This window comes from Ambystoma mexicanum, chromosome 7p (assembly GCF_040938575.1).
Source record: "Ambystoma mexicanum isolate Mex_15411 chromosome 7p, UKY_AmexF1_1, whole genome shotgun sequence".
NCBI classification, from domain to species: domain Eukaryota; kingdom Metazoa; phylum Chordata; class Amphibia; order Caudata; family Ambystomatidae; genus Ambystoma; species Ambystoma mexicanum.
The window spans coordinates 861559407-861578783 of NC_090939.1; the positions used below are offsets into that span (position 1 = coordinate 861559407).

Genomic DNA, 19377 nt, shown 5'->3' on the forward strand with positions numbered 1-19377 from the left:
AGTGAAACCTCAATTTGCTCTTCAGGATCTTCTGTACCCAGGATGTAGGTGTTTGAAGTGAGGAACCCAACTGCTCTTTTATCTTGACTTTCCTCTTTACATCTTTATTCTTAACAATTGAGAGATTTTCAGTCCCATGATGCACGGCCTGCCCCCAGGTTGTGGCAAGAGATTTGCTAAATGATAGGTGTTTGGTGACTCATTTTGCTCCCATCTTAAATTTATACTAGTCCTTGTGTGCTTGGACACATTTCGGACAGTGATATAGTTGTCTGGGGACATTTCTGCTGTCATGCTTTCTGTTTCTGTTTCCCCAAGATGGCCTTATAGTGAACGCTTCTTCGACCATTATCTAGTTGTTGATATAACAGACAGCAACTTACATTCAAAGTAATCTGGTGGGGACATTACCCCACTTATTTAATTTTACTTCGGCATGACTTGTGACCAAATGCAAACAGATGGGTTCAAAGATTTAACGGTCCTTAGTACAGCCTCATAAAGAAACGGCTGTTGTGAAGGCGAGAGACAAATTGCTTATCTTGCAATTATTTTCCTGGAAGATCTTGCCATGCCAATGTAGTACTGCTTGAATAGCTAGAGTGGTTTGTTATAAATGTCCTCAGAGCGAACACTAAAAATATATCTTTAACTGAAATGCCGGCAGTAGTGGTCCGCTTCCTACGTCTGGAATTGAACTCAGGGCTGTGATAAGAACGAGCATTACTGGTCTAACAATGAGAACCAGCCAGATAGTGCAGTGTTGAAATCTTCCACGGCTCTCCACTATTTGTTTAACATATTTAATGCACAATTCTTCTGACCTAAAAAGAGGAATGAATAAAAAAATAATACGCCTTCTCAGATAGATTGCATTTGACCTTGCATTATTTAAATGAACCGCCACATTATTGTGTAAAAGTGAAACAAATGTATACGCCAATATATTTTGTATAGCTATGTTGCATTACATATGGCATAATATTGTTATCAAAAATGTGTACAACAGTTGAGAAATGTTTCATGATCACAATATTGTTTCGGCGCATATCCTCCTCTTTCTTTTGAGTTACACTGAAAGGTGCCCAGGTTCTGCTTTTTTTTCTTATGCTGCTAGACTCCCTGTTACATTCTATTTTCATTTACTCGACCAACCAATGTAATTCATTCCAATTACGCCCAATGTTTTACACCTTCCACTGCAATGCTCTGGTAGGTCTAAAAGTAATTTCAAACTCTTAGGCTCTCTAATTTTGCTTGTATGTTGTAAATAACTGCCTGTCTACTATGTAACCAAGCATGCTGTCTGTAACTGCACCACAATGCCTCCGGGCTGTTACATGCCCTACAAATTTGAATAAATAAATAAATATTAACTTTGGTTAGGCACATTTTTTTTAATTCCAGAATGTGAGACTTGTTCTATTATCAAACTCGTTTTGTTCTGTTGACGGTCTAATTTACCGTTTTCATTTTGGAGTGTATTTCATTAGGTTACACTAATAATCACAAGATGCATAGTTCATATTTTAAGTGTATTATATCGGAGTTTAGCTAACCAGGCTAAAGAGCAGTCACATCTGACTGCAGCTATAGTGCTCATTCCATGCCAGGGTTCTTGCCTCTGTGAGGGGAAACTAAGATTCTTTTGTCTGGATTTCTGACTTCGTGGCAACATTAGATGAGAGTACGGGTCTGGTTCCCCACTGCAGTAGATATTCTGGACCCAGGGTGGCTGCAAGGAGAACCTTGAATCCCTTGCCCATTACAGCCTGAGAATAAAGATTTTGTGGAGACCTGCGCCACTCATGAAGTGAGGGTTAGGGCCAGGGGAATATCCAGCGTGACAGCAGTGGGGGAAGGAAGTGATGCGAACTATGTCAGGAACGGTGTCCCATCAATCTGTGGCCAAAGAATGGAGTGAGACCAAATCAACCATCTTCTTGGCCATCCACGCCCTCCTTTGACAAAATAATTGCTGTCCAGGGCAGCAGCGGCTGTAAACTGGAGGGGTGTAAAAACTTTCCCTGAATTGGCGTGATTGTGCCTGAGCTAATCCAGAAAGTTTTTGATGGTTCAACCCCTTAGAACATTTTTAAAATAATGGGCCCCGTTACGAGTTTGCCAATAAATCAGCCGATGTACTGACACATTTTTTTAATGTTACTGCCACTTGGTCCCTTGGCATTAACACAGGATTGCAAGTGGTGGTATGGTGGTATAGATCACAATGTTTGGAGTCAATAGGACTCAGTGTGGATTTTTGGCAGATTTAGGCCCTCATTATGAGTGTGCCGGTGCAGTAATAACGTGCCGGTATTACTGCATACTGACATGTTACCGCAGTGGCGCACTCCAGGTTTGCCGGCAGGGTGGTGGATTTACCTCCAGCTCTGAGCTGGAGGTATATCTGCCACCCTACTAACAAAAAAAGGACAGTATTACGGGCCTGGTAATACTGGTGCCGATAATACCGGAAAAGGACTCCATGAAATCGGGATTATCCAGTGGTTCTGCCACATGTTGGTTTCCACAGACCAACATGTGAAACAGTTCAATAGATGCCAGGTTACCAACAGTACACAGGCGCATGCTGCAAAACGTGTAGATGCTGACTGTCCCCAAAGAAAAAACATGAGTCATGTCTCAATAATATATGTCAGCATTGCCACACTTTCAAGCAGGGTTTGTCCGAATTAGATCATGCTCTCTGGCCCCCTTTTATCCTGATTATTGCCCAAAGTAATGAGACTGATCTCAACAACATATACCAGCATTGCCACTGTAAAACACATTCTTCTTCTTCTAGTACCCAGGGACTACATAAGGCCTGTCTCAACAATATATACCCACGCCACCCCCCTTTCATGTGGCCAGTGCCCAAATGAAATCCTACAGTCTGTTTCAATATGCGCTGTGACGAATCGACGGAATTCATCTGTTCTCCCCAACGGGGAGCCTCCTCCATAGGGGACAAGGACTCACGTTCCTGTGAGGAACTCCCTTCACCAGTAAATATGGTGGCATATATGGGACTGTCAAATCCTGTTAACTATCAAGACTGGGCTGAAGAAAAAGCTAACCAATGCTATTATTCAGAAGGGAGAGAAACTGTCTCTAAGTAAAAGGAACCAATCCAGTGAGACAAGTGGATTGAAAGATGAATGCTCGTCAGGCATGAGGAGAGGAAGGAGAGAAGGGAGATGAGAACCGAGAAAGGAACGAGTCTCCAAGCTGGGGATGTCCTCCGACTGTGTCAACCTGGCAAGAGGTGGAGACACAGCAGAACGCAGAGCCAGTGAAATCCAAACCTGCTGGTAAGCAGCAGGGAGAACACTGAGAAGCCAGCATAGCAGAGAACCTGCCAGGGTTGGTGGCGGCGTGACCCTGAGAGAATTGTTGAAGGCAGCCGGCCGCCGAAACAACACTGATACCGCCATACAGAGACCACAGCAAGAGGCCCGACTCCCGATTGGAGCACCAAACAAACAAGAGGAGGTACGAGGATCGTAAGCGAGAGACACTGAGGAAGTCTGCCCAACAGTACGGAGGAAAAGCAAAACCGATGCCAGACACGTAAGATCCCCAGAGACATTTACTGATAAAGACAAAGGTAATGGGGGACAGGGGAGGCGCGTGAAGATTACAGATGAGCCTTACACAAATCGAATAACTTGTCTCACAACTGTGATCAAGCAAAAAGGAGTACAATAATGCTCTCTGAAGGAGAGTTGAATGGAAGTGAAATATCCTTGTTGAATGCGAACTGTGATAGCGTAAAGAGAACAATACTGATCCCTGAAGGGGAGGAGAATGGAAATGTGGTATCCTTGTTAAACCTGAATAGTGCAAGTGCAAAGTAATGAATCGTAACATTCCCAAAAAGGGAGGTGAATGAAAGTGAGAAAGCTTTAACGCCAACAGAAATGAACTTGAGTGTTTTGAATGAAAGAAATAGCGATACAGAGATACCAGAAGGAGTATATAATAAAGTGAATAAATCTCTTCCCTAGAGAGAAGGGGAAACAAATCCTGTGTTAAAAGCAGAAGAGTGGGTGATACGCAAGAAAGAATATAAGGAGCTGAAGGTCAAAATAGCCTTTATGATAAACCAATCTGAGGCAAGTAAAGGCACACTAAAAATTCAGAATACATGTAATAATTTGAGGAAAAAAATTACATGAACTGATAAAAAGAGTTGCTGAAGACTATTGAAAAGGCATATATCAAGAAGACAAGTGCTGGAAGCACCCCGCAGGAGAAGGGAGTCATTCTCCTGCCTTTATTTTGTTCTAATAGTGATAGTCAGATAGTAGTCGTTTTTGGACGGTGGTCATCTTTTTTGGGGACATTGAGAAAGACAACTGACAAGCATCTTAGTTATTCCTTTAGGTAAGGAATACCCCATACACATAGACACAGTTAAGCGTTCACATTATTATTTAATCAACCTTGTTGAAAAATGTCCTTAAAGAGTCTGCATCCTCCGTCTGACCCATAACAATGCCCATGATGCCGCCAGTTCTGTATCATGTTCCTCTTAGTACCTTCAAACTGTGCCTTTAGCCTTGACACACATTAACACATACGCAAAACAAATATATATGCATTCATAACCACACATTTGAACAAACATGCATGCAAAGAAACACATTTTTGAACACGTGTTTTTCTTTGTGATACGCCTATAATTGAACCAGGAATGTTCAATTATTTCACACCTGACAAGGGAAAACATGAGATCTCCTTAAGCTGTCAAGCAGGTTTGACTAAGTTCAAGACTTACACACGCACAAAAAAGCCTTTGTGATAAACCCCACATGCTTATAATCAACGTTTGGTACACAATAGTTGCACATCAATCAGTCATAATGCTTAATAAGCACTGAGACCTTTAAGAGGAAACGCTACCCTTACATTGATTGCAATGTTTGCTATAGCCATTAATTAAACAGCTGCCGGTTAGAGGTACATTGCTGGAAACAAAGACAAATGGGAAAAAGGATTTGCCACCCAGAAAGCCTAATTGGGGAGTAGCAGGGCCACTTTCACCCGCACCCACGGCCCCCCTGAAGGCTATTTCAGAGGCAGTAGCTGGCGGAAAAGACCCAGACTGTGGTAAAATCCTCTCTGCGGGGGCAAGCCCCTCCCATCCCTACCAGTCTGTGCGCCACTGGTCACAGACCATCAAAGGATTTCAGGCAGGGAGGTGGGGAGCCTTATGGGTGTACCGTTGGTGTGATGAAACTGTGACCTGGATTGAAGCTGAATTGTGGCTACAGCAATAAGAGGGTGAGCTGGCAAGGTGAACCAAGACACTAGCCTATGGGGACCATCACAGGGATGCAGAGTAGTTAGAGCAGTGGTCTTCAAACTTTTTAGGCCTGGTGCTCCCGGGGCAAAATGTGGGGTGGCCGGGCCCCCCAAAAATGCCAAATGGACAGTAAGTCCAAAGGGCTATGAACTATTGCTCGCCGTCACCGTACCCTACTCCAAGTACCGTCCCTGGGCTCCCCCACCTGCTCCCATCACAGTCTCTGGGCTCCTTCATCCCACTCCTACCCAGTCCCTGGACTCTCCCCACCCACTCACACACACCCTGGGCTCTCCCCACCCTGCTCCCACCACTATCCCATGGTTCCCGCCCATCCTGCTCCCACCACAGTCCCTGGGCTCCTCCACCTTCCTCCCAGCACAGTCCCAGGGCTAGTGGCGGCTGGTGAATTTTTTTATATATGCCATAGCGAGCGAGCGTAGCGAGGGAGCCCAAACCAGTCAAAGGGAATTATTTTAAATAATGGGTTAAAATGTTGCATTTTAGAGCATACTTCAAAAAATAAATGGGTAAAAAGCCAAACAGTTTGCAATTGGCGCCTGTGGCCCAGGGGGCAGGCATGATATTTTGGTATACACGCATTTCACCGCGGTATTTTTCATCGCGTGTTTTTTCATCGCTGTTTTTATTTCGAAAAAACTCAGTTTTTTTTTGTTTGGGGGGGTTAAAACATTAAATATATGGTTGTGGGTGTAAGGGAATAAAAAAAAAAAAGGTGGGGCTTGGGTGGGTAACCCCCCCCCAAAAAAAAAATAAATAAATAATAAAAAAAAAATTAAAAAAAGCGATGAGTTTTTCTAAAAAAAAACAGTGATGGAAAAACCTGCGATGAAAAATACCGCGGTGAAATAACGTAGAACCAATATTTTTTACTGGCCATCTATGATAGATGTCCACTAAAAAGATCCCATCCCTGTCCCCTGGGCTCCACAGTGCCTCAGAAGGAGAGCTGATTTTGGCAGGTGGGTAGGGGGATTGTGCAACAAAGGCATTTTAAAAAGCCTTTGTTGTACAAACCTCCTTCCCCCAACCCCCACTCGCCAAAATCAGCTCAACTGACCAAAGCAAACACACACACACACAGACACATTCACTATCATTCACATGAGCACCCATCACCATACACTCATATGATATAACCCAAGCATACACGAATTCATTCACGTATTTAAAGAAGAAATACATGAACATAAACGTACCTTCTGCCCCGGTCCTGAGGTTTCCTCCACAGTGCTCCAGCGCCTGCATCATGAACAGCAATCGGAAATTAGTACCCGGCACGCACGTCTGAACAGGAATACTGTGTGGTGATTGGCTTTTTTGTGAGCCATACCACACGGTATTCCCGTCCACGCCGTGCGTGCCGGCTACTCTGTTCCCGGCGAGGGGCGTGGCAGCCCCTCAGCCAATGAGGAGGCTCGAAACGGGGATTCAGGTAAGATTTTTTTTTCCCCAAGCCTTTCCTCCCTCCTCTCTCCTCCCTCCCCACCCCACTTACCTTCTATCCCACGGTCTCCGGCGGGGGACGATAGAAACCTCCAGCCGTGTGGAGACTCAGAGCGTGGCCATCCCCGCTCCAAGCCTCCACACGGCCGGAGGCTCGCTACGCTCGGGCCTATAACTACGGCCCCAGGCATTACCTGGGGCGGTATTGGCCCGCCACCTCGGGTCTTATTGCCACAGTAAGAGCTTCCTGGTTCCTGCACATGAGTGCAGGAGCCTGCGCATAGGTGCTGAAACGCCCTGCTCCAGGATGCTCTGTCCCTGTATGCGAGGAGCCGCTGGAGCTCCCCCTTGCACTTACAGATATGCAGTTCCCCAGCCAGCATTTCCAATGAGCTATGCAAGGCTGGCGAAGCAAAAAGCCCCCAGCTTTGCATGGCTCCGTGAGCATGTGCGGCTGGGGAACTGAAAATTCAGAGGGAAACAGTGTTTCCCTTTCACAGGTTAGCCAGCCGAGGAGCATTCCCTTAGCTAGAAAAAGCAGCTGAGGGAGTGTGCAGCAGTAGTTTTGACCATTGCTGCCGAATAAATATTCATTAAATATCACAATTTATTTACATTTTAACAAAAAAAACATTGGGCACTATTTAGCCTGTCAGTAAAGAAATGAATTGCCATTTACAACTGTAGGCCACTTTTAAATTGGTGCCCAAGGCAGTTTTATGCTCGAGTCTGGCCCTGTGAGCCGCCCCTGCCCATTTCCCCCCCTTTAAAAATATATTTAAAAAATCGTTTTTAAAAAAGTTCAGACTGGGCTCTCGGACCCACCACGGGAATGTGGCTGAGCTCCTCTGGGGGTGTGGGCCCACAGTTTGAAGACCTCTGAGTTAGTGGGACAGAGAGGGTTGCAGCCTTTTATTTTTAAACCTGTATTCTCTTGAGATTTTGAAAATTAATGCGTTCAAGAGGATGATAGATTTAAGCAAGTAAATAGTCACAAGATATGGCGACATGACCATACCTTTTCTCACAGATTACTTGTTCGTTAAATACACTGCAATTCAAATGCAGTAATACAAGAAATTCAACTTACCTGCTGGCTCTTGCTTTCCTGATAATTCAGTTTGCAGACTACAATGTGCTGGTACTGTTTCCATTGCAAAATGAGGTGATCCTGCAAAGACAAAAAGAAAACATTTCTAAACATAAAGTGACACATTGGGTGACTGTAAGCATAACCTACAATACTATTTATTTTTCTTAGAATTTAAAAAAGCATTAAACTCCTATTGACATCGCCCTATAATGCTGTGGGTTCCCATAGACCAAAGACTGACATTGCGTCACGAGATAAAAGCCAACATCTCATAAAAGCAAGGACAAAGCTCTTCTTCTAGTTTGTATATAGGCTGGGAAAAGAATAATGAAATGCCCTAGGTCTTCACTAATATCAGGTCAGAATGGACAAAATTTGTCATCGGTAGTATCTTTCCATATTGCCGTAACCATTTTAAGTGGGATACAGTTGTATCCCTACTAATTGATATTCTATCATGTGCAGGATTACGCCAGGAAAGATAAACCTGCCAATTTATGGTGACAAACACCAAATGTTTACGATTCAACTGTTTTTCATAATCTCCATATTTTCACTTTGAACTTGCTTGTAACAACTCAAATATTATTTTAAATAAAGTGTTGTAGTGAGTTCTAAAATGTGTAGATGATTAAAATAGTGTTGTCTCCGGCCCTACTCGGGATACTCCTAATTAGCAAACGGGTGAGATCTACTTCCGGGTGGACCAAATACGCAACCAGTGAAAGGCTGGTTCAAGTGAGAATTCCTCCCTTAAGAGACCCAGTCCCAATTCCGTATGAGCTGCGTAGTTGGCCAGTGATCTCGGAAGTCCAAATACTTTTTTGGTAAAGTCGTTCTCTACAGTTTGGAGCAGGATCAGGTTTGAGAATCCCCAAAGCGAGGCACCATATCTTACAATTGATTTGGTTTTAGCATTGTAGATATTTAGAATCATGTCATTTAGTTGAGCTTTACCCATTTTGGTGCAGTGAGTAATACAACTCAGGTCTCGTTTCATTCTGGTGGCTTCCATGTCTATGAAATGCAAGGGTGCAGAAGTAAGGCGTGGACACAATGGTGGCATACTTTTGGGTACAGACTTTTATTAAACAAGAAAGGGCTGGAAAAGTGCCCCTGTGTCCCTAAAGCTAAGATGAGTTTCCCTGGCTATAAGAAAACTAATGAAACTGTCAGGATTTCAAAACCAAAAAGTCTGTCAGTGTTGTGTCCCAAAAGCCTACTTCTGTCCCTAACACTAACAACTCAAGCTAATTGTGCAAGGATATCTTCTCAAAGTACAGTTTTCGTGATAGTTCCAATGAACGAAAAGGTTCCCAGTCTCTTGGGCAAAAAGTCATGAAATAATCAATGTTCATAAGTATATAGAATTCCAAGGCTAGGATTGTGTTCCTTTCCCCTAGACTTCTTCTACTTTCATTCCCTTTTTGGACTTCTTAGCCACGTATCCTGTTAGGTAAATGTCACAGTTCTTTTATCGCACCAGATTGGCACACTTTCCTACCAAGCAAAGGATTATGTCTTTTTCACTTCCAAAGCCCTTGCTCCCCTTGTTCTCAACCTCTGGATATGGGTGCGAGTCTCCCAGGCTCGCAAAGACAGACAAAGCTTGGTTTACTCTCCTGTCAAGTCGTTGCCCTCTCAAGAACTGTCTCTCTTTCTCCTACAGGGTCCCTGACCCTCTTATTCCTTGTTCGTTTAACCCTTTGCCTTTCACATGGATGCAGGTCCAGGACTCAAACTTCATTGTCGTGTCGGTTTGGTTCACTCTCCTGCCAAACATACAATTTCTTTCTTCCGATTATTCTCAGGGTGCCAGACCATTTTGTCTTCCTCTGACTTTCAAAGGGTAAGGTCCCAGACCCTTTTATCCTTGGTTTCTCATTTGGGTGCAGATACCAGACTCACAGTTCATTGTTGTATTCATTTGGTTCACTCTACTGCCAAATGTACGATCTCTCTCTCGATTATTCTCGGGGTCCAGACCCTATTATCTCTCTCAGACTTTCTAAGGGAAATCCCCAAATGGCTGCGGGTCCCCGACTCTCAGCCCTTTTTCAGGGTCCCAGACCCTCTTGTTTCAACTTTTTGTCTCCCTCTCTCTATTAAAGGGATTTGGCTGCGGGGCCCCTCCTCGCAGTCTATTTTCTTGGTCACAGAGCCTCCTGCTCCAAATTTTCGCTTCACTCTCTCGCTCCCCCAGACCTCCAACGCCTCTTCCGTAACCCACATACCCGTTAGCTTCTTGGTTGAAGGTACTAGAAGTTACTGAGCAGCTGCATTATTCCTCGAGTCTCCAGTGGCATTCGGGTGAGCAGCGGGTCTGCAGCGGCTTTGCGGTCCTTTGTCACTGCCCGGCAGTGCGTCCGTCCTTGTAGAAGCTTTGCCACATGCTAGGATGCCCAGAGTTTCATTTGGCAGCAGCACGAGTGGCCCTTCCAGTATGGATCTGGTGCGCGTTCTCTTTTTCCTCTGTTCACGGTTTCCCATTTGGCTGTCCCCCGCTTGCCCAGAGAACGGCACTCACAGTTCCTCCTTGGAGGATCGTTTCCTCCCTGTGTCCCAGTTGAGTTCATTTTGTACTCCTACACTGGTCTTTTGCTTTCGTTTGGGCCAATTATAGGCCGAGAGAAACTAGACCACTCACGTTGATCCTTCAAAGTGATCCTCAGAATCCCGGTCATCTAATTGTCACAGTTCTTCTTTCAAACTCTGATGCAAAGTACTTTGTTGGTATTTCAGTCCTGTCAAGTTTATTATTCTGACTTCATTGACAATAGAACATATCTGCTCTGGCTAAGACGGGGGCGCTTACTAGTTGGGAAGGGGTTGATGGTGCTACAGCAGGGGCATACTGTGTCTCCAGAGAATAGTCGTCCCCAATACCATAGGGGAATTCCTTCCCCATGTGATCCTTCCTCGGTACACCACCCCCAGTGGGATTATTGTACTGTGGATGCACCGCCCGGGCCCCATGGGAAAGGTCTCCCACTAGGGGAGAAGGGACAACATCCTCAGATTTATCACAGTGATCATTTCCCGTTAAGCATCTGGAGAAGCGTATTCCTGGATAATCAAAGAAGTCACTCTTGGAATTACATTGTTATTACTATACATGTTGCATTTATTACCTCTTTTCTTTCCCATTGTGCAGACGAGAATTGCCAATTTCTTTGCATTAACCTTTAGATCTTGTTGGTTCATAAACTCAGTATACTCTGTTATCAGGTGTTGCAGTGCTCATGGGGAGGATATCTGGGAGGCTAGCTGAGGGGCAACAGTCTCGTCTTGGAAGCAAGACAACAGTGACATGCATGAGTTCAATACACAATCCCATGCTCGCATGCTGGAAGATGGATGATTATCCATTTATGAACTTTACATTTGTAGTATTAATCAGCATTTACTATGTGCACAGTTGTGGATGTGGTATTTGTCTGGCTGTGCTAAATGATAGTTCTGGATGGGTGCCCAACCAAAATGATTCACAACCCTATGAATAGCTATCCAGTGCGGCATTTCTATTGGTGTGTTTGTTTTCAGTGGAAATTGAGTACAGGAATCTCATACAAATGACGGAAATTGCATGTTCTGCCCTTTCCCAAACACCTAATACACCATGCAACACACTGTATGCATCTATAATGCACACACTGACCACAGAGTCCTTCCCCACTGTCATGACTTGTATTGAAAGAGATCAGATGTCTAGAAAACTAAAGGATGACACAAGAAGGCGGTAGGCGATGACATTGATGAAGACATCAATGATGAGAATGATTCAACCCACTTAGATTTTCCCTTATCCCCGGGCAACCATCGGAATGGCCTGGGAGCTGTACATTTCATCTCATTGAACATTGCCAGGCTGAACCAGAATCTGGGGATAGGGAGCTGTATAGTTCTTTCAGCAGGCAGTACATTATCATACTCCATCTATCTCCTCAGGAAAGCAAGGGTGAAGAGAGGTTTTACTACATGAATTCCTGCCAATCTCCCACTCACTGTCCGGCAGATTCCCTCATCTTCTGATCACATTATGCACCTGATTTTATAGGAAAGGGAATACCCGGGTACCCTGGTGATATTTAACGTATATAACTCGGAGGTGGGAGCGGATTGCATCTGTGTTGTTTTTACTAAACTAACTTTACTGTCCATGGGAACAGAAGAAAGAGTTGGTCCTTTAAAAGATGAAGTCTTTTTGGTCATAGAGGATTTCAACAGGCATATGTATGGGGAATTGGATAAGGTATCTTGGGTCACAGATGGAGAACGGGGGCGATCGCCGAGATCCTTTGCCCAAAGGTTGTTGGGAATCATTTGATTTGATTTTATTTGCTTATATAGCGCGCTGAACCCTGGGAATAGCTTGGCGCATGACTTAGAGTGTTACAGACAATTTATACAGGACGGTAAAGGAACAAAATACAGATATGGTACAATAGTAGGTGAGCTAATATACAATAAATAGCAGGAAGTCGATGATGAATGCTGGGTTTTACAGGTTGCAATCATCGAAAGATACAGTAGTATACATTATACATATTTACAATAATATACAAGCTGAGGTGGATGCTATGGCGAAAATGTAGGAAGTGTTGTTCGATGATAAGAGCCATGCTTTTACTTTGAATCGGAATGCTAGGAAGGAGTGTTCCACTCTGAGCGCGGGGTGTAGGGCGTTCCACGTTTTCGCAGCTAGAACTGGGAAGCTGGTTCCCCTTGATTTTTGGAGTCTGAATTTGGGAATGTTAAGGCAGTGGGCATATTTGGATCTGGTGGGTCTTGATGTGTTTCATGTAGGATGACCTAAGAAAGCCCAGGACATCTGGCAAATTCAAAGTTCTACAGCCCTAAGAGAACAGTTTGATAGATTACGGATTATTTTCTACTGGTGCATGGGCATCATGAGAGATTGTAGGGTACAAAAAACAAGGTAAGCATGATCATAATCCTTTGTGTGCGTCACTTGCACCGCCATCTGTCCCTGTGGCTCCTGTTAGTGGAAAAGTGATTCAACCAATGTGTGTGTTGGGATGCTTGATGAAATGGTCCAATCTAAGTCTTGAAGAACTTGTTCTGATTCTCCATCGAGATATACTGCATTTTACAGATAGTTTTCTACAGACCTCTGGTGAGGAATGTAAAGCCACCCAACCTAAAAGCAAGGCAGGGTTTCAACCAAAAGGTAGCCCAATTTCGCTTAACTGGTAGCTATGGCAGAGCAGTCAGCTTCATTCAAGGGAGGAAGTAGGTTGGCAGTAAGGTACAATTGGTCCCAATAGTTACCCTCAGAGGATACATCACACTGGTATACTGAAAATTAAACAGTTTATTGTAAAGTTACACAGAGGTTCAAATAAATACTTTGGGTTAAACATGATTCCTAGCAAAAACACAGTGTATGTATAAAAACAGTAACGCCTTGTGGCACACCCTGCCCACTCCTAAAATAAATGCATGCCCATTATCGGGTGGTAAGCATAGTTCATATAAGGCTAAAGGGTTCTGAGAAACAGGAACCCTAGACAATAATAACATGCATTTAAATAGCCATGAACAGGATCCAAAATGACAACAAACTAATGGTTGCAGTAGCCCACCACAACCTCTAGAATTGTTAATACACATGTACCATATACCAGATACCATCTACAGCAGCTAGCAGGAGTGGAAGGGGGTGGGGGCTAACACTTTCCCATCAATGCCCAGTGGGCCACCAAAACTCAGAACAGGATTAGGCTTAAAATATCAGACCTAGATGGCCTCATTACACTTCTTGAAACAAATAGGTACATACATAACCTGCAGTTATACAAAGTAACCTAGTGCATTTCAATAGGTAGGAGTGTGATGCAGTGATTTTAAAATGCATAATAAATCAGTGCTACAAGATCCAATTCTAGCGCTTGGTAGAAAATTCCAGGGACCCAAGGGGGGCCCAGGAAAATGGCAGCACTCGTGTAAGTCCCTTGAGTGGAGTTTAAGAGTTGTTGAAAAGTTTCCCATAGGAATTATACGGACAAATCCAATAGGCAGAGCTGCAGCTATGGGGAAAAAGCAAGTAAGACGATGTGTTACCCCACAGGTGCGGATAAGGGTGCAACCAGCCCCAGGGGACATACATGAGAGGAGATTCCCTCTAACAGCCTTCAGTCCCAGATTTTAGATCGCGAACACCCAGGAAGGAAGGAAGCAAAGAAGAATTCAGACCATTGGAAGTTAAAGGCAAACAATAGTAGAGGAGGACCTGCAGACCCACACAGTTACAGGACCCAGCGGGCTCCTTATATGACATTTCAGGAACAACCCACTAGCCCAGGTCCCAGGGACAAGTATGCATGGTGCCACATTCGGAAAACTTGACTCATGAACGGCAAAACAACTGGGTTGTACAAAGCTTCTTTTACAGGACGAATTACAGGATCCAGGACGCAGAGACTTCCACCCCAGACCAGCGATGACCCAGACGGTCCAAAAGAAGAATTGGCCATCCCAGGAGGGTGATCCACCAGACAGGAGCAAAAGTGAAAAAAGGCACCACGAAAGCGTAGGAACCTGGCCAAGCAGATCCAAATTGCTCGAAGGCCAAAACGGAGCACCAGGCCAGCAGACGATATTCCCACAATGGGGCAACAGGACAGGTTATCCAGGACAGCCTAGATGAAGAGCTGAGATGGGCTAAGACACTGTTGTCCCAACACCCTTCTGGATGATGGTGGCCACCTACCTCGAGGCACTGAGTCCACCAGGGTAACATGGGAAGAAGGCAGTAAAACAGCACAGAAACAGCCCCAGCACAGGACATCCAGTTCATAAGTGTGGAGGACAAGGTAGAATATGTGATACAGCCCCTTAAGGTTGTACTGCAGGCAAAGGATAATACTGGAGCAAGTAACAAAGGAACCAGGATTCTGCCAGTATTGCAATATCTGTTTTTGAAATTCAGTAGCCCTGCTTTGTGACAAATCCTCCAGCAATTCAATCCAGTTACCAGCATAATTGAGGAATGCACGGGCCATCGGCGATATATACACATTCACTTATGGGATGGCCTAAGCCAGGTCCTAAACACATTCTGGTACACCCATACAGTTTGTGTATTGGGCTATCTTGGTCAAGGGACCAGCCTAAACCTGCCCATATCACTAAAGAGGTTAACAGATGGGCTTAGCGTGAGCCCATGTAGGCACAACAGCTGTTCTAGGTCTACTTCATGGATTCCACAAAAAAAGGGATGGAGCGAAACAAAATGGTAGAGAAAAAAAATAAATAAAATGCACCAGTACACTGCAATGGCTTTCATGCTGGCACATTGGCTATTATTGCTGTAAAAACTTCTGCCAAAGATCCAAGAAAACCAAAAGCAAAAAGCTTAAGGGTCCCATAAAATGTGACAGCAGAATCTATAAAAATGTAATTCTATCCTAAATATGGTTGACATTGATAATATACTGACTCAAACAAATTACTGTCACGCAATAATAGAATCTTTCAAGCAAATATTAGCAAACAGAGACAACGTTGGAGGTGCCAAAAAAGGCTTTAAGATTTAACCTATCACAGGGTGGGTAAGTAATCTAGGTTGCTACAAACAGGAATGTGGTAAGATGAAGCAAGTGCTGGTCAATGCCCTGGGGACATCTCATTGAGGGGAGCGCCGTAAAGAGCTGCTTCACTAGATCAAGGCCTTGCATAAGGTATATACAAAGTTGGTGCAGAAGAGGACAGCCGAAAGATTTAGATGAGCATGGGAAGAGTTATTTGAGGCAATTAACCAGAAAGATGTTCAAGCTTTCTGTAGTTTGTTTACTAGGGGGTTGGAGGCGAGGTTGAGGATATAGTCCCAGAATCGATTGCAGATCCTGTAATCTGTCATCCCCTCCTAGCAAAGTATTTTTATTCAATTTTATCCCATCTTGAAAACTGCCCAACATAAGTTCCTATTTTTAAGATGGGGGAGTGTTCTGTCCAGGTTAACTGCAGGCCTGTATCTTAAATTGATCAAACATGCAAGATTTTCAGGAAGGTTGTTTTGGCATGAATCTTGTATTGTACAGAAGGGGGATATAATTGGGCGCGTGAGGTACTGGACAAATGGGGAGATCACGGAAGACTTCCCAATGTGGCAGGTTGTTCTACAAGGTTGCTTTCTTATGCACACCTTGTTTAATTTATTTCTAAATGATGCAGTGGGTTGGCTCTGGAGGGCAGGTTCAGATGTTCCTAAAAAGCTGGAGGTGGGGGAGCAGTGTGCTGATCTTGCTTTTTGCTGATGATGCACTGATCTTGGCCATCGTTGAAAATGGTATGACTAAATTGCTGTGGTGCTTTTAAGACTATTGTGCTCACAATGGCCTGGCCATGACTGTAGCTAAGATCGAACGGATGGTTTTGGGGTCTTCTTGCCTACTGAAGCATAGGATCTACGTTGGGGAATATCAGGTGGAGGTTGTCCCTTTTATGGTTCATGGAGCAATCAAATGCCAAAAAAACCACTTACGGTGGCTCAGATGGCTAGGGTAGTACTCTGCTTTCACTGTTGCCTAGGATCCTTACATTTATTTGCACCAGGACAAATTACTGTATTTTTCTACCGAGAATTGCAGGTATTTTAGTATATGTATAGTAAATAATAGGTGGGGGAGGGGTAAGGGTATACGTTAGGGTAGGGGGTCAGGGGTGGTGGGGGATTCCCCCCACATTATTAAAAAAAGAAGTTAAAAAAGCAAAAAATAATGTTCGTTTTTCAGTCAAAATAATTAGGTATATGATATGATATGAGAGGTTATTTATAACGTGCTTAATACCCAGAGGTTTCTAAGCGCTGACCCGGGGATCGAACCTTTGTTGCTCCGTGTCGTCTTGCTTCCAAGGCAAGCACGTTGCCCCTGAGCTATCACCCCAAGACCGAGATTTCTCCATTTGTTTTTTTTTCTCTACATTTTCACAGATATCTGAAACATAATGCAGCCCCCAGGCCTGATCATAGTAGTGAGCTGTGGAGTCATACAAATGTGACTCCATGGTCCCATGGCGTGATCAATGAAAATAGATTTTTAAAGTTCCTCCTCCTTATCCCAGTGTGCACTTCCTATAAGTGAAAGAGGAAGCCAGGGTTCTTGCCATTGATTGTGTGGAGGCCCTAAAGCCCCCACTCCTATGGTTCAGAATCTGGGTAGACCTTAGACCCTCAGTTTATAAGCTCCATCTGGAAACTGTGAGACAGCGGAGGGGAGCTATGTCTTTACATATTAGGGTTTGGACAAAAACTAAATCTGCATTTAGCATGGGAGGATCTCAATTCAGTTCAAAAAGGAGATATCAGTGTCTTGAAATGACAGTTCTGGCACTATGTGGAAAGTGAGGTACTGGAGATGGCTTGTTGAAACCCTGGAATTTTGATATTAAGATGATTCAGAGTCTAGAAGGTTACATGGATTTAATTTCTTGCCCTGAGGTGATAGCTCTGTTTACTAAATTTAGGCTAGATATTCTCCCGCTGATGACAGTGGCTGTTTCTTATCAACAGGATGACACTGATATTGATGATGAGGGTGCCACAGGAAGAGCTGCTAACCTCTTTCAAACACCCTCCAACAGACAAGGGCCAGGGTGTGGCTGGGAACATATCTTGGTGCACCCAACTTTATGCGATTGTGCAGGGCTGCAAGCCATGGGACAACATCTATACAGTCAGGTGTTACTGTTCAGCAGGCAAGTAAACGTCCAGGAGGACCTTCATAATGCAAGCGTGCAGCAGACTGAGAAAGTGGGACCATGAAGCTCTTGGCTTGTGACTCAATCAGTGGCCTTGCAAAGGCCATCTCCATGGACAGTCAACAGGTCAGGAGGCAAGAGAGGAAACAGCACATGGCTTTGATATCTAGAATACTGAACAGAGTTGAGGACTCTCTGATCCATCGGCAACCTATGGGAGGTAGTGGGTTGACACCAATTATCTCTGCCACACCCACACAAGTCCCTCTGGCAATTATCTTCAAATGACAGTCAACCAGTTTGTCTGCACCCCCAAACCCCTGACTTCAGCCCACCTGGTCATACAACAAGAGTTGGCCTTAAGGATTGAACACTAATAGTTATGTGGGAGCGAGTAATGGATGGAAGGGTATGTTGGGTATTGTTTAGTGAAAATTCGGTAGTGGAGAACTGTGTTGTCAGAGAGTGCAGTGGGTGGAGGAGTATGTTGAGATGCGAGTAGTGGGAGAGGGTGGGTTATTTTAGGGATTGTGAAGTGGAATAGATAGTGGGTGGAAGAATAGGTCGGGTAGTGCGTAGTGGGAGAAGGTGGTGGGTGCAGAGGTATGCTGGGGATAATGGAGTGGGAGGACGGTGTGTGTAGAGGGGTGTGCGATTGTTTAGTGGGAATGGGTGATGGATATAGGTGCATGTTGTGGGTCAACTGTGGTATTACAAAAGAGGTATGTAAATAAAAAGGTGGGTGTTAAGAAATTTTACCCAAGGTCATCATTTGTCAGCAGTCATTGTAATTATTGCCAAGTGTGTTCCTTGCACGAATAATCATCAGCAACCCATCCCGCGAGTCTTGAAATCCGAATGGGAAGTCACAAGACAACAATTGTTCTCCTTGCATTGCCTAGACATGAACACAATCATTCATATTGTGCAATTGGCAATGGGGGCCTACAAGGTTCCACTAACACTGTACAGCTATACTGCCTGTTTTCAAGGTGAAGTGCCTTTGTGACAGTTCTGATCCTGGTGTGGTGGTCCTCCACTTCCCTCTCCTCCTCCTCCCTACCAGTATGACACTCTCACACAAGATCTCCTGACATCTCTTTCCTTCAGAAAGGATAATGAGCTCAGGGATGTGAAGGAACATGGCTCTGCTTGGCTAAATGCTGATTGTGTTGGAAAGTTGTGGGCAGGGGTGGCTCATCCATAATGGGTGACGGGGCATCGACCCACTAATCATTATGGATGAGCCAAGCTACTCTAGTGAAAACAATAAGCACTCCCTTAGCTGCAGAAAAGCACACCTGGGCCGACTTTAACGGAACTGTTAAATGAAATATGTTTTCCCTTTGACAGTTCAGTAGTACCAGCATGCATGCCCACTGAGCCATCCAAGGCCGGGGGTGTTTGCTTCACCAGCCTAAGCCTTGACTAGCCCATTGAGGATACAGGCTGGGGTACTGCAGGGCTGAAAGTGTGAGTGTGTGCTCCTGTGCCTTCCCGCACAGCCAAGCCTAAGCGGTAGCGTGATGGAGGCGCTCGGACTCTACCATGCATATGAAGGAGCCAGGAAGTTTATCTATTTCCAGGTTCCTGTTGCATGCCGCACAGAAGCTGGAGTGCCTTCATTGCAGCAGGCAGCGCAAAGCGGAGAGCACTGGTATCTGGAGCGCACTCCTGCCCATCAGCGGGGGGTCACCAGAATCTTCTGTCTAAACCCACAGATCATCTTCAAACTATCAGCCTCCTTGGCTGCTCCTCTCAAGCTCGCCCAGTTTTGGCA

General features: G+C 44.6%; 1 protein-coding gene across 3 annotated transcripts in view; it reads right to left on the reverse strand.

Moving 5' to 3' along the window:
- Positions 1-19377, reverse strand: part of LOC138526378 (protein-lysine methyltransferase METTL21E-like) — a 208566-nt gene that overhangs the window by 163636 nt on the left and 25553 nt on the right. For all 3 annotated transcript variants that reach the window (XM_069637051.1, XM_069637053.1, XM_069637052.1), the window contains exon 2: positions 7872-7952. In XM_069637051.1, the coding sequence (XP_069493152.1) occupies positions 7872-7935 (64 nt within the window). In that variant the 5' untranslated portion in view covers positions 7936-7952. The remainder of the gene's footprint in view (positions 1-7871; positions 7953-19377) is intronic.